Here is a 25,218-nt window from a genome sequence, read left to right as displayed (position 1 = left end):
ACTGATTAAGGTGCTGGATGCAAGTGAAAAAGGTGATCAAACATGGAAGATGCCACTTTGAACCACTGGAATGTATGCCAGGACCAATCCTGTCCCATCCTAGCCAGGCCCAACACAGGAACCATTCAAACACATAAGGTATATTTTGAAAAAGCAAAACACCCTTTCTACACTTCACATTCAGTAGCAGGCAAGTCTTTGAGGAAATCATCACTTACACAGTAGTTCTAAAGAGCTCCTATGCCCACAATGTAAGGAACTCCCTGAAATACTAGACACCAGTGAGGAGCTATAGCTATAGGCCTCCTGGCCCTGTCTTCGCATTATCTGCCCCCAATATTTACATATAGCATGATACTACCTCATAATGAAGGGAACAAAAGGTGCCATGCTGAGAGCAGAAGAGCTGCCATCCATTGGGGAAGGGTAGAGTCTCTCCAAGACCAAAAGTAACAGGAACATGCTGGGATGACGATCTGGTTCTCTCGTATCACTGAAAAGAAAGTAAGTGAACATCAAGATTTTCAGTTTAAGAAAGGAGATACTATCTTCAACATTTTTTTTCTCATTAAATGTATGTATATAAAATGAGATTCTTTTTAAAAAAAGATAGGTTTTGTTTTGTCCTATTCTCCATTCACTTCAGATTTTTAATGGGCATTGTGAGGAAAAACTTCTGGCAAAACTGGGCAATGAACTTTTACACACAATATTATTCTCCAAGCTAATCATTTGTTTAAATGGAGTGTGCTAATTTCAGAGTATGAAATGTGAAACTTTCAATGTCCAAACCTACTTAAGAAAGCATGCATAGGCTATCATTTATGAGGGCTAGAAAAACTTACCTGTACAAACTATAAATGTAAAATATAGATCATAAACAAAAGTAAAATTCATTGCTATGATTTTATTTTTCTATTATAATTTGTATACATTCACATCAAGTGGAACAATTGCTGGAAGAACAGAAAAAGATCATGTTCTAAGATACACAGACTAGAAATCTCATTCTGGACAATGGCAAGCTTTCTTATATGCCCTGAAGAGACTGGAAATCTCCTTAATGACTGCTCTGGGTTCCCAAAATCAATAGCTTATTTTGTGCATGTGGACCACACAATCCAATCACAGGGAACTAGCACGGTCAGCTACTTGCTATAGTTTCACAAGGCCAGCAATAAAAATTTTTTCAAACTCAACGTGTAAACATACAGATTTTTAAAATAATAATAAGAAACTAATCTTACAGAAGAAATCACCATATGCTTCTCAAAAACTAGTGTTTCTGTAACTCTGAAAACAGCAAATCTCTTCTTACCAATCCACAGAATTGGCTACAGTTTCCAACTGTTTGAGAAGAAAGGGATAGAGTTCCGGGAAACGGGAGAAAAACTCTCTTCCTGTCATTCTGTATAGAAAGAAATAAAAGATAATTACTATCATTGCTTTATTTTGATTTTAAAAGAAGATAGTGAGCACAGGTCATTTATTTGACTATTTAATAAAACAAAGTTAAAAATGAACCCTGTAGTGTCCTAAACTTAACCAACATTTTTATTTTGGAAGTGCTGTTGATATGGACTTTCATCTCTACACTTGAGATAACATATGTTTATAAATATTTGATACTAAATTATGTCAGGAAAGATACATAACATGTGAAAATGTCATTTGCTCAATTGATTTGGACTCTAAATATAGTCAACATCTGACTGAAACTGACTCAGCTTCAGTGATAAGGGCAGGTTTACAGCACGGTTTCTCAACCTTGGCAGTTTGGGGCCAAACAATTCTTTACTTTGAAGGCAGCTGTCCTGTGCAATATACAATGGTTAGCTACCTCTGAGATCTCTACCCACTAAATGCAAGTAGCACAATACACCATTCTCCAATCATGACAATCAAAATGTCCCAAAACATCCCCATATATTTCTAAGTGTGCCAGCAAGACAAAATAGTCTGTGTTCTGAAGAATAGTGACCTCAACGTTTGACCAGATCTAGCATTTAATGTTCTGGAGGATTACTTTTTTCATCTTTATAAAACTATTCTTGAACTCTGCTGTAGTCCTAATAAGTTTCTCAGACTGAAAAACAACAGAGAACAGAAAACTCCAGCTAAATACAGCATTTAGGAAAATAGTCTGTCACTTGAACCATGAGTTATCTGAAGTATTCCCTAACCTGCCCACTTTTATCAACGTGAGAGGTATGCAATTAATTTAAGCATATTGCACACACAGCAAACTGCTCAGATCTTAAGTGGACTATTTAGTCTTTAAACATAGTCACTTAGGTAATCCACTTCCCAGGCAAGACTCTGATTTCTCATGCAGTTTCTTGTGCACTGCATTCTCAACCAACTCCCTCATTGCACCAAAGCAGCCACTGATTTGAATTTGAGCACTACAGTTTGCTTTTGTGATACATTACACAATTTTTTGTGTTTGGCCTTTTCCACACAGCATAGCTTCTAACATCTGCATTTTCTTTCTTTGTTCAGTACTATTCTGTTTAAATTAATTTAATTCTGTTTACTCTTTCTCCTGTTGAAAGACATGTTTTGGCCATTGTGACTAAGACTATTATACGCATTCTTATACAAGTTTTCTTCTTACCTCTTTTGTTTTAGTTGTTTTTTTTGAGTAGTGGGTTAAACCAGGACCATGATCCTTCTACCTATTCTCTCACTGCCTCTTGAGTAGCTGGGATGACAAGAACATACCAGTGTGCCTTGCTTATATACCGAGACAGAACTTCACTTTTTTTTAAAAAAACCCAGGTTAGCCTAAAACTATATAATCCTCCTGATCTTTACTTTTGATGTAGCTGGAATTAAAGGTGTGAGTCACTGAGCTCAGCACATAGACATGTTTTCATTCCTCTTGGATTAATATCCGATAGGAAATGAACAGTTTTAAAACAGTTAATAAGTGAAAGTTCTAGTGGGGTTTTCCTATTCTCTCGAATATTTGCTGTTGTTTTATATGTTTTTACTCTGTGATTTTGATTTTCATTTCCTTGATAACACATTTTTCATGTGTGTTAGTCATTGATGTGGCCTTTTTGGTCCTGCTTTTAAAAAGGTTGCTTCTGTCTTTTGTTGTATATATCCACATATATCCTTCCACACAAATGTTCTCTTACTCTGTAGCTTGTCAACTGATTTTCTTAATCTTTTTTTCATGGGCAGAAAGATCTATAATCTCTTGATACAGCCCAATAATTTATCTTTTTTTCCCAGTTTGTGATTCATGTTTTCTATAGTTTAAGAAATTTCTATCTACTTCAAAGTAACAAAGATTTTTAAATGTAAAAGACTTGATATTGCAGATCATACAAAAACATAATACACTAATTCGTAATTCACACAAAATTAAAATCACATCTTACCTACCCACTACATATAAAATTAAATTCCATTCATAGCAAGATTTAAAGTGTCATAAAGAAAAGTAGATGCTGGTGACTCACACCTGTAACCCTAGCTACTCAGGAGGCTAAGATCTGAGTATCATGGTTGAAAGCCAGTCTGGGCAGGAAAATCCATGAGACTCTTTTCTCTAATGAACCGCCAAAAATTGCTGGAAGTGAACCTGTGACTCAAGTAGTAGAGTACTAGCCTTGAGCAAAAAATAAGTTCAGAGATCATACCTAGGATCTAAGTACAAGCCCCAGGACCAGCACTTGCACATACATATGTGTCTGTGCTGAGCTCATGCACACGCGAGCGCACGTACGTGCACGTACGTACATACATACACACACACACACACACACACACACACACACACACACACACACACACTGGAACGCACACAAAGATGCACACACACATGCAATTATAAAATAAATATAAAGTTCTTGGGCAATTATGAAAACTTAAGATTCTGGCCTGACCATTCTTGACATGTTCATTTTTTTTCCTCTTAATGACAACCTCAGTCCTGTTGGTACATTTTCCATATATTTTAGTCAAAAGGCACCTAGATGACCCCAACTGGTCCTAAAGATAGCAGTGATTTCTTTGAGCATAAATATGACTCTTCCTAAAGTGGTCCTGGTGGGACAAAGCAAGACAGTTTCATGAAAATACCTTCTCTGTCTTATAACTGATCCTTTCTGACTAACGACAAAAATAAGAGCTAACGGTGAAGGGAAAACGTGACACTACAACTACCAAAATGGGGCAGCTGATTCGGTGGTGTTAACAGGAGAATGACCTGGATACATGGGAAGGGGTAATCTCAATCCCAAGAGGTACAATGGGAGTTACAATGTTAATTGTAACTTTCCTGTTTGAAAATGCCCTTGGAACCTTTCTCTATGTGGAAAAATATTCTGCTGTGACTTAATTAAACTGCTGTGATCACAATAAATTTAACTAACTGCTGTGCCTGTTAGAGAACAGACAATTCAATTCAATTCTTTAACCAAGTCTCCTTACTAAGATGTCATGCTAAACCAAATGTATTGGCTCTGACTTCATCAACTGATCCTTTCATTAAAAAATACCTGCAATGCTTCAAAAATGCCAACAGTAGCTCACACAGCCCTGTAACAACTCTAAAGATCTATGCAAAATGAAGTTATTTTGGTTATTCATGGATACTTCCTAGCGATAAAAGTGACAAGATTCTTGCATACCATGTAATGAATTATTTCTACTTTAAGCAGTATCCACCTAGAAAAAAAAAGATGCTATAAAATATTTCAGTTGAATTTAAGGGAATACTTCCATGCCCAAACCCTTCTTGCCAGGCTACCACTAAAGAATCTTTCCATTTTTGGCTGAGGCAGACTTCTTCCAGAACATCTTCTCTGATGTCTCAAGACTAAAGAGACATCTGAATTAATGTCGGGTTTTTGTTGCTGCAACGAAATGCTTGAGACTGGGTAACTAAGCAAAAAGAAAATTTATTTAGTTTACATTACTGGAGGCTCACAGGTATGATGCCAGCTTCAGCTTGGCTCTTCTGTGAATCTGAAGGCAGATGGTATCACAACTGCTGAAGTTTGTGTGGTAGGAAGATATTATACCACTGGACAGAGGCTTATTCTTATGGAAATTTATTCCCACAAGAACTATCTCAGGATCCCATGAAAAGCAGCTTATTCCCTTCTGAGGACAACACCCCTTTACCCCAACCACTTCTCAGTCTCACATATGAATCTTCTAGGGACACACATAAACCATACTTAAACTATAGCATTTAAGTTTGATGTCTGTTCCTTGGTTCTATTTTACAGCCTATGTTATTCCTATAACGACAAAACAGAAACTGAAGTATCTTCTTTTTTTCACAGTGTTTCAGGTACTAAGTATGAGGCTTAGTTCATAGGTGGTATCCAATCACCAACTGAAAAGATTGAGGATGAAGCTCAGTGACCCAGGGTCCTATCTCCAACACACCCCTCTGCAAAAGCAAACAAACCAAAAAGTGCTGACTGTTTCAAACAAGGCAAACTCCAAATAAACCAGTGCTGACTGAGTGAAGCACATAAATGACACAGTCCTTAAGATAGACAAATGGAAAAGGAATTAGGACCAAGATTATAATGAAAGAATAATTTCAGTAAGTCTACCTTTAGCCATACATAAAGGCATACAAAAGCACAAGAGATAATATGCCAAGGCTTGACATTTTCTTAAATATCAGTAGATAAAGCTTATCTCAGATGGTTTACAAACAGTTCAATTCTGGTTCACCCAAACAAGCAAACAAGGTGGGTGTTACCTTGAGGGATATAAGAAACCCTGGAGGTAAATTCTTTGGTGACAGGCATTTCAAGTCTGTTTATCTATGTGGTCAAAACTAGCCCAGCAACTCAAAGAAAACAATAGAAGAGATAATCAAAAGGAAAAACTGTTAGGAAGGAAAAAAGACAACCAAAAGTTGTAAATGGGACAAAACAAGCAAGACACAGGTGAAAATAAACAAAGCAGGAAAGTGGGTGGAAACAGAAAAGCATTCAACTCAGAACTGGAAGATTTTGCAGGGTATGTTTACAGATATCCCTCTAGATAAAAATGTGCAGGAACAACCAAAAAGAGGCCTGCCGAAGTTCAGGCATACAATACTAAAATAACCATGCCATCCTCCAATCTATTTCACTGGCATACTTTATATTATGAAAAACTGCAGTTTTAAGTGTGGTTCTGAAAAAACTTTTATTAAACAACCATCTATAAAAGAAATTATGAAACTTCCTTTAAATTAGTTAAAGTATCTATAAGAGAAAAAAGGCTTCTCAAAGACTTTTTTTTTTTTGGTCAGTCCTGGGCTTAAGTCCAGGGCCTGAGCATTGTCCTTGAGTTTTTCTCAAGGCTAGAGCTCTACCACTTGAATCACAGCACCACTTCTGTTTTTTTTTTTCTATGTATGTGGTACCAAGGAACTGATCCTGGGCCTTCGTGCATGCTAAGCAAGCACTCTACAACTAGGCCAAACTCCCAGCCCTCAAAGAAAATGTTTATTGCAATTTGTTCTCTCCTTCAGAATCCCAAGTATAAATTATATTGAGAAACCACCGAGCTTTCAATCAGCCTTATCTGGTAAGGGTCCTCGGGTATGCAAATAATTAAAAGGTTTTTCTTCTGTTAATCTGTTATGTTAGGTAAGGGAGAAGTATTCATTTTCCCCTTCTTATAGGCTCTGGGGTTGAGGCAGAAGCTACAATATGATGTTGCAACACTGACTGTGAGTTCCTGGGAGCACACCTTTGTCTCACCGTTTTAATCTGTTTAGTATGGATTCCAGAGCCTAGCTAAGGCCTGGAATAAAACAGGTAGGGAAAAAGAGGTTTCCTGAATTGTTGAAAACTTCCTGGCACCATTTCAGTTTTATTTAAAAACGTTTTTTGTTTGTTTGTTTGTTTTTGTGGGTCTTGGGGCTTGAACTCCCGCCTGAACATTGTCCCTGAGCTCTTCAGCTCAAGGCTACAGCCCTACCCTTTAGCCAAGCCCCACTTCCCTGTTTTCTAGAGGTTAATTGGAGATAAGAGTGTGAGGTCCTTTGTGCCCAGGCTGGCTTTGAACCTTGATTCTCAGATCTCAGCCTCCTGAGTAGCCTGAGTCAACCCAACTGGCCACACCACAACTTTTGCTTCTCCAACTCCTCTTTTTGGTTAGTACTAGAATTTGAACACAGAGCCTTGTACTTGTTAGGCAGGCACTCTACAGTGTATCTTTTCTTTTCTTTTCTTTTTTTAAAAAATATTGTTCTGAAATCTGCTTCCCCTCGCTTTTTTTTCTTTTTATTTGCCAGTCCTGGGGCTTCAAACTGAGGGTCTAGGCATGTCTTTGAGCTTTCTCAAGGTTAGTACTCTACCACTTGAGCCACACTTGCTTCCTACTTCTGTTATTGTAAAGGTGATGCACAGAGGGATTAGTTATATAAATAAGGTAGTGAGTATATTTCTTTTTGAACAGTGTTACCTTCTCCCTCATTTTCTCCCACTTTTCCCCCTCAATCCTCCTCCCCCCAAATTGTCTAGTGTGTCTAACTGCTGAATTGGTTCATCCTTTGTTTCTGATTTCCTTTCCCTTCCCCTAATCAGATAACTTTATATATAAGGCAAAATTAATGACAACAAGCCATAAAACAAAGGAGAAAAAAAAACTTAGAAGAAAAAAGAAATACTGCACCCATGTCAATACACTTTATAACATTAGTAGCTCTGGGTTTTTCCTGCATATTAACCCAGACATCAAACAAGGACTTACCCTCATAGTGGCAAGCCATGCATGGAAGACAGTCCTCACTCCAGCTATATTCAAATATCCTTTTGTCTATACATTCTACATCAACCTTGGTAATGCTGACGGTCTTGAATTTTATAAAAGTTTAAGTGCTTTTACAATAAAGCATTTGAATGCTTAAATGAAAACTCAAAGATTGTAGACAGTTTAATTTTTTTTTTACTTGAATCAAGTTTCAACCTCTCTTAGAAACCCAGTCTCTGAAATCTGCCACACATAGAAAAAGTTAAATGTTAGAAGTATATGCTTCAGAACTTAACAAAAGGGCTAGGAATGTGGCTTATTGGCAGAGTGCTTGCCTAGCATGCATTAAGCCCTCCCTGGGTTACATTCCTCAGTACCACATAAAGCCAGAAGTGGTTGTGTGCCTCAAGTGGTAGATTGCTAGCCTTGAGCACAAGGACAGTTCCCAGCCCCAGAGTTCAAGCCCCAGGACTAGCAAAAACAAAACAAACAAACAACAACAACAACAACAACAACAACAAAAAACCCTACAAAAACAACTTAACAGCATCCTGATATAACTAGTTCTGCAACTTTAAAAACATATTTGGTGAAATGTGTTAACACCCCTAGTTTTTACAGATAAAGAACTCATTATTCTCAATCATCTCAGGAACATGGATCAACAAGAGTAATGTGCAAAGGAATAAAAAGGAAAGCTAGCAAAAGCAAATAAAAACATGCAGATATTAGGAATCGCATAGTAAAAAGAAGTAAAGGCATAGGTTGGGCCCAGCTTTGCATGTACTATAGAAGGCATGATAAAATGTAAACTAATGAAATAGAAATAACTCATAAAAGAAATCTAGATTTGTATTCCCACCAGAACATCTCAGTTCTTAAAATCTTCTCTTTACTTCTGATACTAGTTCATATCTTTAAAACAGTAGTGAGTAAATGAATGGGTACAACTATGCATCAATTAAAAAACAAATGGGCAGGGAATGTGGCTTAGTGGTAGAATGCTTGCCTAGCATGCATGAAGCCCTGGGTTAAATTCCTCAGTACCACATAAACAGAAAAGGCTAGAAGAGGCACTGTGGCTCAACTGATAGAATGCTAGCCTTGAGCAAAACAAATTCAGGGACAGTGCCCAGGCCCTGAGGTCAAGCCTCAGGACTGACAATAAACAAACAAACAAACGAACTTGAAGGGGTTGGATAGCAGTGGCCCATGCCAATGAGTCTAGCTACTCAACAGGCTGAGATCTGAGGATTAAGACTCAAAACCAGCCCTGGCCAGAAAGTCTGTTAGACTCTTACCTTTAACAAAATCACCAGAAAACCAGAATAGAGCTGTGGCTCAAAGTGGTAGAGCTAGCCTTGACCAAGTGAAAAAAGCTCAGGGACACTGCCCAGTCCCCAAGTTCAAGCCCCACAACTGACAAAGAAAGTTGGGCCGGAGACATGGCTCCAGTGGTAGAGTGCCAGTTATAAGAAAGCCTAAGGAGTATGAAGACCTGAGTTCAAGTTCCATTATGAGCAAAAGTTAAAAAAATTATAAATGCATTAAAAGCTGGGCATGGTATAGCACACCTGCGATCCTAGAACTTCCAAGGCTAAAACAGAAGGATCCTGAGTTTCAAACCCAAATGGACACCAATGAAACTTGTTCTTTAAAAAATAAAAAATAAAAAAGTAAGTGATTGGAAAGAACTATCAATAGTTTCAAAGTAAGAGTCCCACAACAAACTCCTGGGCCAGAGATAGAGCTCAGTGGTAGAGTATCTATTTAGCAGGTTTAAAGCCTAGGGTTTAATCCTCATCACAAAACTCAAAGCCTTGGTTATCCCAGCAATGGTTCTACCAGAAAAGTCCTTTCACTCATCTTCAGACAAATACTGCAGGAAAGAGCCTCAGAGGGCTGACTCTGATCTGCTTTCTCTGCTCATTTCTCATCTTATCCTCTGAAATGCTTGGACTTGTGAATGCTTCTCTAATCCTTTCTTTTCCAGGAGCTATTCTTTGAATGGAGAATTCCCAAGCAGCTAAACTGGCCTTTATAAATCTATAACCAAGGAGAGAAGTGAAAGGAAGGTCTTCATTCTAGAAGAGCCTTGTTATTCTCCTGGGAAGACAATGGCCTAGGAGCTGGCCTAAAAACACAATTCCATTTATTTCATAGCAATTGTTGAGTAAACATTCATCTCTTAAACTCTCCATGTATGCAAGTTTCCAATTGGGGAGCTTGGGAACTATTTCTTAGAAAAATAATTCTTGTTGAATCCTATCATCTCAAAAGTCTCAGAATCAAGTAATCTCTACTAGTTTAATTCAGCTAAGACTTTCTGAAAAATCTGTGGTAGATTATTTCTAGGGATCATCACCAAATCCCTATCTTCCCCTGTATATGCAGTCCTACTTTCTTTCAAGAAGTGAGGTTATTCACCTTCCCCTTGATTCAGTGATATCTAGCAGCCTGCTTTGATTAACAGAAGGCAGTGAAAATTACATACCAGTTTTGATTAAGGCTTTAAGAGTCATGGCAGCTTCTTCATTGACCCTCTTGATGCCCTATCTATGCTGTATTGGAGAGATACCCCATGGAACACCTCAGCCATTTCATTTATGCCTTCAATTCTAATTCCAGACAAATGAACTTAAAGCCATCAAGGCCTTTCCAGCCCCATACTGGGTCTTAGATACATACAGTGATCTAAGTAATTTCAGATGACAACACATGGTACAGAACATTCAGCTGAACCTACGTAGCTCAAAGAGTTATAGAAAATATCAAATTAGTAGTAGTAGTAGTGATAGTATTATTATTACTATTATTATTACTATCATATTGTGGGGGTGTGGGGATCCTGGGCCTAGAATTCGGAGCCTGCTCAAGGCTCAAACATTTGGGCCACATTGCTACTTCTGGCTTTTTCTGAATAGTTTATTAGAGAGTCTCACTGACTTTCCTGATGGGGCAGGCTTCAAATTGAAATTCTCTGATATCAGCTTCTAAAGTAGCTAGAATTATAAGCATGAGCCACTAGTGCCTCACAATGAATTACTATATTAAGCCACTAAACTTGGGGGTAACATTATGCAGCAATATGTAATTGGAGCATAGCTATAGTCCTGAAAGCAGGAAGTCAGACTCTACCCCTTTACTTTCCACTTTCCCTCTTTTGGAAAAAGAATCATTAAAAAGGGAACTACATCTTGAATACTTGTTTGTTAAACATGTCATTTGAAATATGATGTAAAAATCAATGTTAATAAATTCTTTAATAAAAAAAGGGAACTACATATACAGGAAAACTTAGCAATTTGCCGCACATATCCAATAAAAGATGCAAACTAGGAAAGGGAAGGGAAGATTACTAGAATGAACTAAAACATGTGGTCTATAAGAAATTTGCTTTAGGTCCACAGAGACAAATAAGTTGAAAGTAGAAGTATGGGATAAGATATTCCAAGTAAATAGCAAGTAGAAAAAACCAGGAATAAAGACAAACACTATATATGATTTTACTTATATGAGGTTTTACTTATATGAGGTTTTGTTCATAGGAACAAAAAATAGAAATGGTGGTTACCAGCGACAAGGAGTAGGTAAAGAGAATGGGTAATTATTTTTTAATGGTATAGTGTCAATTTGGGGATGAGTGGTGTTGATGATTTTAAAATAATAGGAAAATACTTAATATCACTGATCTGTGTACATAAAAGTGAGATGGTAAACTTTATGTTCTGTGCATTCTGCCACAATAAAAAAGGTCTTTATTAAATTAAAACAAATAAACAAGATATTTTGATTGAAGCACAGTTGAGGTGGGTCATCGCCTCTTTGGTCTTTCTGAACAGGCTTTGAACCAGTGCCATTAGCTCCATAGGCAATACTTAGGAAGAGTTTGGAAGATAAATGAGCCTCAGAACAGCTCACTTGCTAATATTCCCCTATTTCCAACCTATTCCCTACACTATAGATTTTATTGGCATAATTTTAATAGTCAATTTTTTAACTGTGCTTAAAGATATCTCCTCCCACTAGGATGTTGGCTCCTTCAGACCCCAAATGGCTTTGTGCTCTAACCTCAACACCTAGAACGGTATCTATGATGTAAGACACACTTAGTGTTTCCTTCTTAGTGTTTTCTTAGAAATTCTATCTACAAATCCTGCCTCAATTAAGGGTGAACTGTATATGTACCCTACCCCTATCATTCTGACTGTAGAGATATATACAAATATAAACAAACTCATTTAGTATTACTTTCCCCTCCCCCTATCCTAAGTCTAGGGCTGTCCCTGAGCTTCTTTTGCTGAAGGCTAGCACTCTACCACATGAACCATAGTGCCACTTCCAGCTTTTTTTGAGTAGTTTAATGGAAATAAGAGTGTCTTACAGACTTTCCTGCCTGGGCTGGCTTCAAATCAAGATTGTCAGATTTCAGTTTCCTAAGTAGCTAGGATTATAGGCATGAACCACCAGTGCCTGGTTCATTTGGTATTTCTAAAGAGCATCGTATTAGCATTTAGACTGCAGTCAAAAGCACTAAACTTACAATTCTAACTGGTACATATGTTTCATCTAATGCATTATCAGTAAAAATCAGCTAGCAATTTCTTTCATTCCTCAAAGATGAATAGACTAATTTTGCATAAGGTCCATTATTCTAAGATAATTTGCAATCTCTTTCGTTTCTAATCTTCTGACATTTGTTAGTTATTCCAAGATTCGACCACAAAACATAGTCATTTTCACCAAGGCATTTATCAGTTTAGAACATATTGCCAGACTTCACAGAACATGCTAGAACTAAAAGTAAATTTAGCTGGGTGCAGTGGCTCACATCTTTAATCCCAGATGCTCACACCTTTAATTCTAGATAATCAGGAGTCTGAGATGAGGGAAGACTGCAGTTCAAGGTTAGCTCAGACAAAAAGCCTGGGATAAGTGGCTCAAAATGGTAGGGTGCTACCTTTGTGCTAAGAGTGCTCAGGGATAGGGACCAGGCCCTGAGTTTAAGCCCCAGGACTGATTTAAAAAACAAAAAAGGATTCCTCCAATGGACCAGGACTTTGACCTTGTGCTTGCCTAGCATGCACAAAGCCCTGGGATGGATTCCTCAGTATCACATACACAGAAAAAGCCAGAAGTGGAGTTGTGGCTCAAGTGGCAGAGTACTAGCTTTGAAAAAAAGAACAAGCTCAAAGATAATGCCCAGGCCCTGAGTTCAATCACCAGGATTGGCAAAAAAGAAAGGAAAAAAAAAAAAGTCTGTGAGACCCTATCTCAACCAATAATAACCATGACCTGGTAAATGTATCAGCCATTTAGCCATTTAGGAGGAAGTGTAAATAGGATAATCAAGAGTCCAGGCTGGCATTTGGGGGAAAAGTGAGACCCTACTTGAAAAAATAAGTAAAGCAAAACAGGTTGAGTAGTCTTAAGTGGTACAGCCTAGTAAGTGCAAGGTCCTGAGTTCGAACCACAGTATCACTAAAAAAGAAAGCAAGTTTTATCCTAATTGCTAATCACTAGGAATTAAGTGAACCTCTCTCAAGATCAAAATACTGGTTAGGGGCAAATACAGGTCTAGAATCCAACTTCCTTGTTTTTTCATACTGTCACTATAGGCTTCAGAGTTTCTGCCTAATTAGTAAGTAACCAAATTATCCCACCCCTGTGCCAGGAAGATGCTTAATAAGCAGAGGACACACTGTTACCCAGCAGGCCAGTTTTCAAAGAAGCTCATACTCCCAGGGTTGGGTCAGATAGCAATCTCTTCATTGCTGTCAATCAGCCTAGTCAGTCAAATGAATACGTCACACACTAAGCTAGGACCACCCACTGAAATTAGAGGGAGGTAGATGTTCAGGCAAATTGCCAGCCAAACTTAATCTGTAAAAATCTTCTCATCTGCTCTTACAACTCATTTTCAGAGATCACTGAACCACAGATAATTCCATTTGGTCCAGTAAGTCTTCAGTCTCTCCTGTATTCAAATTAAGTGAATCTTACTAACACACTAAATACCACTGATCACACTCTGCATCCATAAAACCTCCAGGGAAATCAAGCCAGACAACAGGGTGTGTGGGGTGTATTTGTTTTTACTTCGGCTCAATGCTTTTTTCCCCCATGAACATTATTTTTTTGTAAGTCTGGGGACATTTAGGCCAAGACTTATTTGTGAAGAAAAACCAAAATAAACAATCCAAACAAACAAACCCCAAAAGTCACAAGGCATGTGCTACTACATCTCAATAATAAACAATGTTGTCCTTAACTAGGTATGATGTGATATCTGGTACACATATATAGATCAACTAAAAAAGTCAAACTTGGATTATAAAGTGTAATTTATACTTTCTGAACAGAAAAAAAGTACCCACTGAGTAGCTGTCTATTTCAGACTGTAGGATTTAGTTTCTCCTCTGAACAACTGCCTGGAAGTACTCAAAATATGAGATAATTTGCACCAGACTGGCTGGATCTGCAGACAGGGAAGGAAGCCAGTATTCAGCAGAGTTGGGAAATGAATATTTTGGACATCTTAACCATTTGATTTTTGGAGAGCCAGAAAGCTAATCTACAATAAGTATAAATCATTATTGTTGTTATTATTATTAAAAACTTTAACCCCTGGTTCCTGGAGCTAGCAACAGGAAGGATTTTGTTTTCCATTTAAATGAAAATAAAATTTATTAAATTACTTATTTCAAGATCAGGGCCTTGTGTTTGGTTCTCATGAACACTGTTTCTTTTCTTTCGTATTTTAAATACTCTGTAGTTAGGCTGCCATCTCTTAGACCCTAGAAAACTATCTGCTTGGCCCCAAATGCAGCCTGTACACTGAGGTCACACAGAGGCAGACTTTAAACATGGCTGGGAGTCATCCCTTCTATGTACATTTCTAAACTCCAAATCCTTCAAAGGCTCAAGCTGTGTTCACTACTTAACCACATCACCTATAAAACCCAGCACAAGAGAAACACAGTACACACTTCCTACATTTAAAAGAAAAATCAGGTCACTTTCTGCTCCTTCATTTTATATTCTGCAAATTACACCAGATGCTATTTAGAAAAATAAGCAATACACAAGTGAATTAGGAAAACATATATTACCATATATCCATTCTAGATTAATCTATATGCATAAAATATCAAATTGTACTGTATACATACTGTCATTTTAGACTGGCAAATATAGGCCAGTGGGATTATACTGCTTGGCAACTTAATTTTCATCTATCATTTAGATTTATTTTCATCTTTAGGTCTATTCTTATCTTTAAGCTAGGCTATTAGATGTATACAAACAGAAAAACACAAAGAAGGGGCTGGAAATTTTGCCTAGTGATAAGAGTGAATGCCTACCATGCATGAAGACCTGGGTTTGATTCCTCAGTACTACATATATAGAAAAAGCCAAAATTGGTGCTATGGCTCACGTTGTAAAGCTCTAGCCTCAAGAATGCCCAAGGACAGTGCTCAGGCCCTGAGTTCAAGCTCCCAGGACTGGCACCAAAAAAAAAAAAAAAAAAAAAAAAAAAAGGAAGAAAAGAAGGAAATCATATATCCTCAGATTTTGAAGGCAAGGCTACACTAATTTCTAAGTTTACTGCCACTTGACCCATAATTCTCTATGTGTGATGTATATTTCCCTGTCCAATTATAAAATTTTATAAGTTTCATAAGGATGTATCATAATGTTAATTTTTTTCATTCATTGTTCTTTAGTTTTTGGGAAATGTATTATTTCTTTGACAACTATCCTCATTCTATTCTTTCTAAGAACCTACAAATTAGATGTTGAATCTCCTAAAATAATCATCCCGTTTTTCTCTCCCCTGTTCTTATCAGCCTCTTTCTTCACCCTCTCTACCTCAAAGGGTTCTGTACTGTTTTCAATCTATGTGTCAAACATTTTATTTAAGGTACCTTAAAAAAAAAAATCTCCTAGAGCTCTTTCTTATTCTCAGATTACTCATGAAGTACACACACACACACACACACACACACACACACACACACACAAACACACACACAGAGCATGTGAGGATCTTGGTTCAAAGTCAACCTGGACAGGAAAGTCTGGAAAACTTTGATCTCCAATGAAAACATCAAAAACAAAAAAAAACCTGAAAGAGGAGCTGTGGCTCAAATGGTAAGAGTGCTAGCCTTATGCAAAAAAATCTTAGGGATAGTAACCTGGCCCTGAGTTCAAGCTCTAGGACCTACCACAGAATGGTAAAAATACCATCCTGCCTTTAAACCAACATTTGGGAAGCTGAAGCAAGACAAATGTGAGTTCAAAATCAGTCTATGCTACATAGCAATATCTTGCCTCAAAGGTAAAAACAACAAAACCATCATCCTATTTTTATTTCATATAATCAACTTCATCGAACCTATCTGAGAATATTTTTAAGGTATACTTTTTGTGCTTATATTTTATCTGCTTTTGTTGAATTTCGTTTTTTTTTTCTCCACTTTTTTTCTGCTATTGATTATAAAGTATAGGCAACAGCTATTTGTTGGTATGATTATAGTACTTTTTTCCCAATTGCAATGCAAAGAACAATTTTGTCAGTCAAGCAGAAATGTATTAAGTGCTATAACATGTCAAACAAAGGCTTAAAAAGTAAGGTAAAAAGAGGAGGACCCAACGTAAGATCACTTGAATAAACAGTATGTCAAAGGCTGAATTCTGGTTTATATTTGTCCACACAAGCTTTGTGCTAAGTGAATCTAAAAAACACCAATTCTATACACAAAATTTTAAGATTTTTCTCTTCTTTCCAAATCAACCATAACTCCAAAGAAATGAGCATACAATAGTTCTAAGGAAGGCAGAAAATCCTTCTAGCTAGCCATCTTTTACATACTGACCCCTATGATCAAAATGTTGACCATACTGTGGTAATGCTTTTTAACTCTATGACCTTATTACTGAGACCATCAATTATATTCACTGCTATTTGAGCAGAGGAACTGCTTGAATGCCAAAAGACTACTCCACAGTGCTATTTAACCTTTCACAACAGAGACTCATTGAAAGTAGGAGTTCAGTAAAACATTTTACCTAACCTTGCAAAAGATACTTCCCAATAAATATTTGAAGTATATAAATACCTCCAAGTAGTCTTAAAATGTGTAAAACTCACAAATATTAAACCAAAACCCATCATAATTATATAAATCATATTTAAAGTAAAAATCATAACATGCTCAAAGATCAATAACATGCCACATAAGCTCAGCATGTGTAGCTGCCTATATTAAGTCTATTTCCACTACCAATTTTCATAAAGAACATGTATAGTATTTTATTTTAGGATTTTTCCATGGAATAAATTCTGATTATAGATTATTTACTTTGTGGTGAAGCAGGAATGAGGGAACAAGATGTGGAAAATGATCAAAGGCTCAGAATCAGCCCAACAGGAGTACTATCTATTGGAGGGTGACTGCAGGTGATATCCTCATCTTTGCTGAGTACCTTTCCATTTTGCTTCCTATACACCTACTTTGTAGAACTACTATGTGAAGTGAGATAATGCATCTACAAATCAAACACTATTCCTTCTCAACGGATAATAAGTAATTGTTCTTAGTTTTGGCTCCTGCCCCCTCGAATCCTAGCCCTCTTTCTTTCCTTCCATACTTTAAAGAAAAGATGAATGAAAAGGGAAATTAATATAAATTATCATGAAATCAACATATCCTAAGATATTAAGATCCAACAGTATCAGTGAACACAATTCACTTTTGCTCTTGCAGCATAAATAGCACTTTAAAATATGTGAAATGAAGGGCCAGGAGTTTCATCTAGTGGTAGAGTGCTTGCCTAGCATGCATGAAGGCTTGCGTTTGATTCCTCAGTACCATAATACATAGGAAAAAGCTGAAAGTGGTGCTGTGGCTCAAGTGGTAGAGCTCTAACCTTGAGAAAAGTCCAAGGACAGTGCTAGTCCCTGAGCTCAAGCCCCACAACTGGCAAAAAAAAAAAATGTGAAATGAAGATACAGAACAATATTCTGAATATATAATTTGCAGAAATTTGTGTGCATGATTAAAGAAAATAAAAATGGCAGTGTGCACACAATGCTGTTTTCATATTTTTACTCACATAGTACAAAACAATACTTTCTGGTGTACCCATTCTAGTAGAATCTGTGATTACAATGGACGTGCTAGTGATTGCATCTTTACTGATATAACTTAAAATCACTCTTAACAATTTTCCAAAATCATCTTTACATAGGCTAGAAAAATGAAACAAAGGGGCCGGGAATTTGGCCTGATAGCAGAGTGCTTGCCTAGCATGTACAAAGACCCGGCTTTGATTCCTTGGTACCACATACATAGAAAAAGCCAGAAGTGGTGCTGTGGCTCAAGTGGTAGAGGCTAACCTTGAGGAAAGTCCAAGGACAGTGCTCAAGCCCCAGGACCGGCAAAAAAAAAAAAGAAAAAGAAAAGGAACAAACAAGAATAAAATTGAAGGGACCATTACTAATAGTTTTCATATGCAAATTTTGGCATCCATCTTACTTTAAATTAATTCCATTATATTCGTGTTTCATAGGTCAGAGGATTTTATGACTACACACTAAAAATGTTGTTTATAAAGCCATTTGCAAGGAACTGCCCACAAATATTTTCTAACACATTTTTCCTTTTGTCCAATTATTATTGCTTCAACCCCCTCCCCCCACCTTGAAGTCTTTTTTCTACTTTGTTTCTTTGCCCTTCTCTGAGGGTAAACCATTAAGAAGTCTGGAATTTATATAGGATCAAATTGCGTTAATTAGCACTGTAAACTAAGGAAGAAAATAAAAAGAAAGCAGTGATAATAACAAATCCTTAACATACCCACACACAGCCTCCCACCTTCCACCTTCCTCCAACAAAACCCAAAGTAGGATGGCCAAGGCTTATTTATAGAAAAGCCAAGATAGCACAGGATAAAAATGTAAGTATTGATAGAGAAGTTTCTTAGCATCCCTAGGCCTATTTAAATAAGGTTACTCAAGTTCATAGATTGGTAACAGATGATGTTGCAAGATAAGGATGAATCAGAGTCATCATTAAAATACTGTTTTAGTCTAAGGACAGACTATATCTTATGTTTTGACCTAAAAGGGATGACTCACAAGGGAACCCAGTATTCTTTTTCTTTTCTTCACCAAAACATTGGCAAAACAAAACCCCTACCGCACACATGCAAACATCCTACCTAAAGTCCGACCCATATGAATGGTAGTCTGTCTTCTATTTATCATATTGGAGACAGGGAAATCTCAGTTTTCTCATCTGTTAAACAGAAATAATTATGCTAACTACCCTTCTGGATCAAATGAGATAAGACATCTGAAGGGCCTTTGAAATCACCAATTCTTCTGATTTTTACCTCTTATCTTGCAACTTTACTCACTTCCTCCAATCCTTCAAGTCAAATTCTAACCACAACATGTTTATAAGGACCACACTACACACCAGAACTCCTTCAAGAGGAAATGAGTAAAACAGTAAAGAAAGAGGTGAAGATTGCATAAAGATAAAGATAATTAAGTATCTAACATTTACTTGAGATTCTGAGGGATGTTGTGGGTATGTATGATATTTACTTTATGGACTGACTCAGATAAGTAGTCTGTTTTTTAGTGTTCTTATTTAACAAAATTAAAAGACTGAAAATTTTATTATATTGATTCCCAATGAGAATTTTTTTTTTTTTTTTTTTTGCTAGTCCTGGGGCTTGAACTCAGGGCCTGAGCACTGTCCGAGCTCTACCATTTGAGCCACAGGCACCACTTCTGGCTTTTTTCTATGTATATGGTACTGAGAAATTGAACCCAGGTCTTTGTGCATGCTAGGCAAGCACTCTAACACTAAGCCAAACTCCCAGCTGAAAAATTTTTTCTTTTGGTTTATGAAATATGCTAGTCTACACACAAATAAACTGATCTCACATGCTTTAGTTTTATTTCCAATCTAGCTTTTATTTGCTATCTACTAAGCAGGCAAAATGATTACACTAAAACAAATCAAATCCTATTTTAGCTGTGCTTTACAGAAGTAATGTATTTTATTATTTCCCAAGAACACAATGCTGAGCTCCTGGCCAATACTGAGAAAATACTTAGTGAAAAAATAAGTATATTAATGTCAATCTGTGTTATGGAGGATGGGCCACTGAGCACATGGGTCCATACTGATCAGGTCCATGGTTCATCCTCAACATCTCCATCCAGTCCTTACATTTGACACATTTTTTACCTCCAGGTTTCAAATACTGATTCTTCCTCTTAGTCAGCATCTTACTTCCTCTAGGGTATTTTCCTGGATTCCTTCAAGCTGGATTACATGCACTGCCCTGGGTTTTCCTTACTCCACTGAAGATCTTTATACAACCAATAAATACTTACTGAGCTTCTACCATACATCTAGTAATAAATGTTCTTAGTGCTTGAGTAAAATGTGAGTGAAAGAAAGGCCTATGCCCATAAACTGACATTTTAGTAAGAGGAAATAGACTAGAAATTAAAAGTTAATATAATCCTAAAGAAGGAAAATACTTGCTAATTGCTCATTATTGTTTCCCATGAGCTTAGCACAATGACTAGGTCCTACATATACTCAAAATATACTTAGTGAAGCTGGGTGCCAGTAGCTCACACCTATAATCCTAGCCATTCAGGTGACTGAGATCTGAGAACTGAGGTTCAGTGCCAGCATGGGCAGACAAATCCAAGAGACTCTTATCTCCACTTAAGTGGAAAAACACTGAGCTGAGCGAGAGTATAAGGCCTAGCACTCAAACCCCGACACTACAACAACAATAACTAATACCTAGTGAACAAATGAATAAATACAGCAGTGTCAGAAGATGCTATGTGAATATGGAGGCTTATCCACTGAGTATGTAAGTCCAAACTGGCTTATGAAAATCCTTGGAGTCTGACCAAAGCTTTGAGAAGCCAAAAGCATGCTGTGTCAGTCATACCAGACCATTCAATATTTAGACTTGGTTTTCTGTTGGCAAAAATAGTAGTTTTACCAGTAATTTTCAGATCAGGTAAGTTAAGCATTGAAGTCTCAAAAGTCCCAACTTGGCATCACATACATCTTTCTCAAACTCCAAACACAAATTAAAAGAAAGTCAGTTCCCTATGTGGTTTGGGCACCAGGATACTGGATTCATGTTATAGTACTGGAAGAGTCAATAGTTACCATGAAGAAGGAACTTGTTGGATCACCCTCAAAGCATAATCCCACCTAAGTTATCACCTGCTGAAACAAATTAATGTCAAGAAAGTAAACATTTAATGAGTATTAGCTTGCCTTTGGTCCAAGAATGGTCTTAGAAATAAGCTTTCCTTTAATTAAAAATAAAAATAACCCAAAAAGCTGAAATAAGATCTGAGAAATACTCACCATGGGTTGGCCAGTCAATATGAGAAAGAGTTGGCAGGACCCTGGTGAAAGTGCTCCAAGGTGTGACTGTAACACCATTCTGCCCATGCAAAGATTTGGAAAATATATTTTCTTGGCAGAACTGGGCCTAATATCTCCACTGCTGAGCTGACAAGCCAAAAAATAAATGTGGTTCAAAGGTAACCCAGTGGTTCTGAAAATAGCTGCCTTTACAGACTGTAAATACATCAAACTCTAGGCCTGAGACACACACCAATTATCTGGCAAATCAGTATTAAGCATTATGTTCTGTGCTCTAGAAGACATTCACAAATGCTGGAAATTCTAGATCTAACTTGCAAAATAAGAAAAACAAAAACAAAACAGCAATCTATGACTGAAAGGCTGGCATTCCAAGACCCAGAGTAGTGGTATAGTGATGCTCTGAAGGCTAAAGCAGCGAGGTAGGGCCAGTGAGAAACATTCCAGGAATAGATGACCCCTTAGGTTCATGACAATATGCTGACAGACTTAGAAGAGCTCTGGAGAATGGGTTCTCTATTCTGGGTGAAGCTTGATCTTAAAGACAGATATGAATTACCTCTCCCACAGTCATGGGGTGGCAGAAGGAGGAGGAGACGGGTATATTATAAGACACTATTAAAGCAAAGATATGTAATGCCTATCTGAAGACAATTCAGAAGACTGTAACAAAGGTTCTTATAGAGAACAGAGGCCTTAGATGTCAAGCTAGTGAACTTAAACTCTTATTTTTCAAATTCTGGAAAGATACCTGAAGTTTTGACCCACAAATAACATGATGAGCTGTGCTTGAGTCTGTCCTAAAAAGTTTCAAGTAATTCCATACTGCCCACACAAAATTAGTAAGAGAGAATTTTTTATACAACATGCTTTAAGTTTAAAAACCAACAGATTTTATGGGCATTTAATACAATATTACTATAATATGTTTTCTGTCATATAGTAAATCACATATACTTGAGTAATTGCTGTAACCACTGAAAAGACTGTTTTAAGCAACACTGAAAAATGTCTGAAAAGCAAATCCAATCCTACCATATCTACTGCCTAGTTTTATTCCCTCCCCAAACTTAACTACAGTATCTATTTTGCTTTAATCACTATAGATTTCCTTGGGCACCTTGAAGGAAGAGTTAGGAATGCTTGATCTAGATTCAGTGGGTTTGTGGGTATTTGTTTAGAAATTTTAAGTTTGAACCTTTGATAAATATAACTTAAAAAGACTGAAGAGGACTCTCTTAGTCGGCCAACTAAGCAGACTCATAGATATTGAAAACTGGCCCTGAGCACATCATCTGCACAGACAGTTTCTTCCCCAGTGTATGCAACATGACCAACCCTACTTTATTCCTACATGCTTCTGGGCGTGATCTTTGGCTACCCTGCATCACTACTTCTGACAAAGCTTTCTGCAGTCAAAGACCCAGAGACACTCAGAGGTGAATCTGATCACTTAGTACTCCTTAGAGTACATAGCTCACAAGACTACCTCAAAGCTCTCCCATTATTGACTGCCCTAAAGGCTTTGCAGAGGGAAGAACATCTAAAACCAAACTTTAATCTATGTAAATGTTTACCAAATAATTCTACTCTGACTAGTGATTATGGGAAGAAAGCTGCTGAACCAAGAGTGTTTGGGGTTATGCTTTATACTCTGATGATTATCAGAAAGATGCAAGCATTTAAAAAAACTATAAACAAAGAACCAAATAAACTTAATAATAACAAAGACTAGATTTTGAGTTTTCTAAGCAAATTTTCAAAGCAAAGAGAAAATTTTTATTATCAAAAGACTTACTTTCTAAACTTTGGAACATCTTTAGAACCCTTCCTCAGAACACCTAGATTTATGCAGTGGTACAAAAGCAAAACTATGAACTAAATTAAAAATAAAATCAGTGAAATCAACATGGAAAATTATAATCAGAACTTCCTAAAGTTCAACAATGAACTACTCCACATGCCTGAAAATGTCTTGCTTAAGTGGTGATAAAATTTCTAGTTTAAAAAAGGTATCAGAAGTTTTAAACTTTAAACTAAAATGGAATTTAACAGCTCCTTCAATATATTCAAACATTCAGATTCCCAGAGTAAAGTAGGATGTAAATATAATACATGGGAATTACTAGGCAACAGTTAACTGAATGGAAATTAAAAAGAAAAAAACTAAACTGAAAATAGGTCATTTGGGGAGGAAGAATTGTGGTTTATCTTCATTTCTGTCATTTTCCATTCACTGAGCACTATATTTTGGCATTCTGATGGATGCAAAGATAAATAAGGCATTCAGTTCTCCTCAGCAGTGAAGGGAAATCCCAAATCAAAGTTATGAAACAACCATCCAGAAACTATCCTGTTTTGAAACCTATTTAAAATATTAAAAAGGATTTGCAGTTCAAAATACAAAGATATTACCCCACAAAGACACTATCATTTGGATAGAGACATGTAGTAACATTTCCTAGGGAAGGTGCAAATGAAAAAGGGTCAAAGGCAAAAGTCAGGGAGAAGAGCTGCAACTTCTCAACAAGTTACACACTTAAGGAGTTTGAGAGGTGGGCAAACATTCAACCTCCATCCATTATGAACTAAGGTTTAAGAGAAAAGCCCTGGCTGCTCTGGGGTGAATACCATGACATCTGTTCGCTTGTCATAACAGCAGCCAAGTTGATTTAAGAAAATATGCTCTCTTTTCTAGAGCTGTTGGTTCTTAATTACATGATTTCTCTTGAGCCTTAGTTTCCTTTAGACATGTTTATTCTGCACATCTGCTCTCCCCATACCTGATTACACAAAGGTATCATAAAGAGCAAATCAACAGGTATAAAGAGACCAGCCCTCAAAACAGATCAAAGCAAACAGCCCATGGAGTCCTTTGGAAATCTTGGCTGGCAGCTCTTGTAAATAAAAGTGCTTCTAAAGCAGAAAGCATTCAACTACCGTATTTATATAGGGCGTGATTGACAGGTCAGTTATTAACTTCATAAAAACACAGGCAATGTTAACTAGCAAGAATGTTTGTTCTAGCTGTTCTATCTGAAGGAAAATGAAATCCAAGATAGAATGGCTTGCTCTCTGTTTCTTTTAAGTATTTATTTTAGAACCGTGCAGTATAAAAGAATGTTTTTTCAAGTCAGTGAACTTAAGCTATTTTGCTTACTGTTCTGGAATTTAAGTATGTTGTTATAATTCTTTAGAAAACAAATGTTACATTTACTAAAGGCAAATTCCAATGGTGCACCATGATCTTTTCAATCCTCAACAAATTTGGATTCTTTTGAATTACTAAAACTGAAGAAATTTTACACTAATTAATCTTTCTTCCATGAACTAAAGTGTATCAAAACAGGGAAATCAAAGAGCAGGCAGGCTCTCTGGATGCAGGCATGTGTTCCTTGAACTGCTTACAGCAGCAGGCTTAAAATTTCCACAAGGAGATAAAAATAAGCTGGACTGTACTTTATTAATATTATTTTGAGAGTTCTCCTTTATCACAAATTCATTCTATCATGTAGGACCACTTATTACAGCATTATAAGATGTTTTATTTTTTAAATTCCTCTCAAAATAATGTTTGTATATGTAGATATACAGTCAGGAAATTCTGTAGAACTAAAATCCATTTTGGTATATGACAGTTCTCAATTTTTGTTTCAGTTTTTTGAGACAGGGTTTCCCTATGTAGCTCAGGTTTTGCTCAACTTATGATCATCCATCCTTAGCATGGGATTGCAGAGATGCTAACCATTTTTATCTTAAAGGTGAATACTAAAGTACTAACAAAAATGTCTGCTAACCAACAAAAAGTTTCCCTAACACAAAAAGCAAGTATAGTAATACCTTCGAAGTACATAGTGAAGCAATCTAAAAAAGCTTGCATCTATCCATTTTATACTCTTAATCATTTGTAAAAGGATTTGGTGTGTGTGTGGGGGGGTCATTTTTATTTGCATATATTGGCCGTATAACATGGTTTCATTGTGATATTTATATATATGTATATATGTATACAGTGTACCTAATCAAATCCACTTCTACCTTCCCT

General features: G+C 36.8%; 1 protein-coding gene across 1 annotated transcript in view; it reads right to left on the bottom strand.

Annotated features, from left to right (window-relative positions):
* The window catches only part of LOC150060818 (tRNA (32-2'-O)-methyltransferase regulator THADA-like), a 241,115-nt gene that overhangs the window by 159,944 nt on the left and 55,953 nt on the right, over positions 1 to 25,218 (bottom strand). Inside the window, exons 7-8 of the mRNA XM_090337046.1 lie at positions 1,319 to 1,408; positions 362 to 493 (exon numbers count right to left, since the gene is read on the bottom strand). Of these exons, the coding sequence (XP_090193172.1) occupies positions 362 to 493; positions 1,319 to 1,408 (222 nt within the window). The remainder of the gene's footprint in view (positions 1 to 361; positions 494 to 1,318; positions 1,409 to 25,218) is intronic.

The sequence above is a fragment of the Megascapheus bottae genome, chromosome 7 (assembly GCF_031878675.1).
Source record: "Megascapheus bottae isolate mThoBot1 chromosome 7, mThoBot2.hap1, whole genome shotgun sequence".
NCBI classification, from domain to species: Eukaryota; Metazoa; Chordata; class Mammalia; order Rodentia; family Geomyidae; genus Megascapheus; species Megascapheus bottae.
The sequence above is the reverse complement of the archived record's forward strand: the minus strand, read 5'-3'. Positions and strand labels throughout refer to the sequence as shown.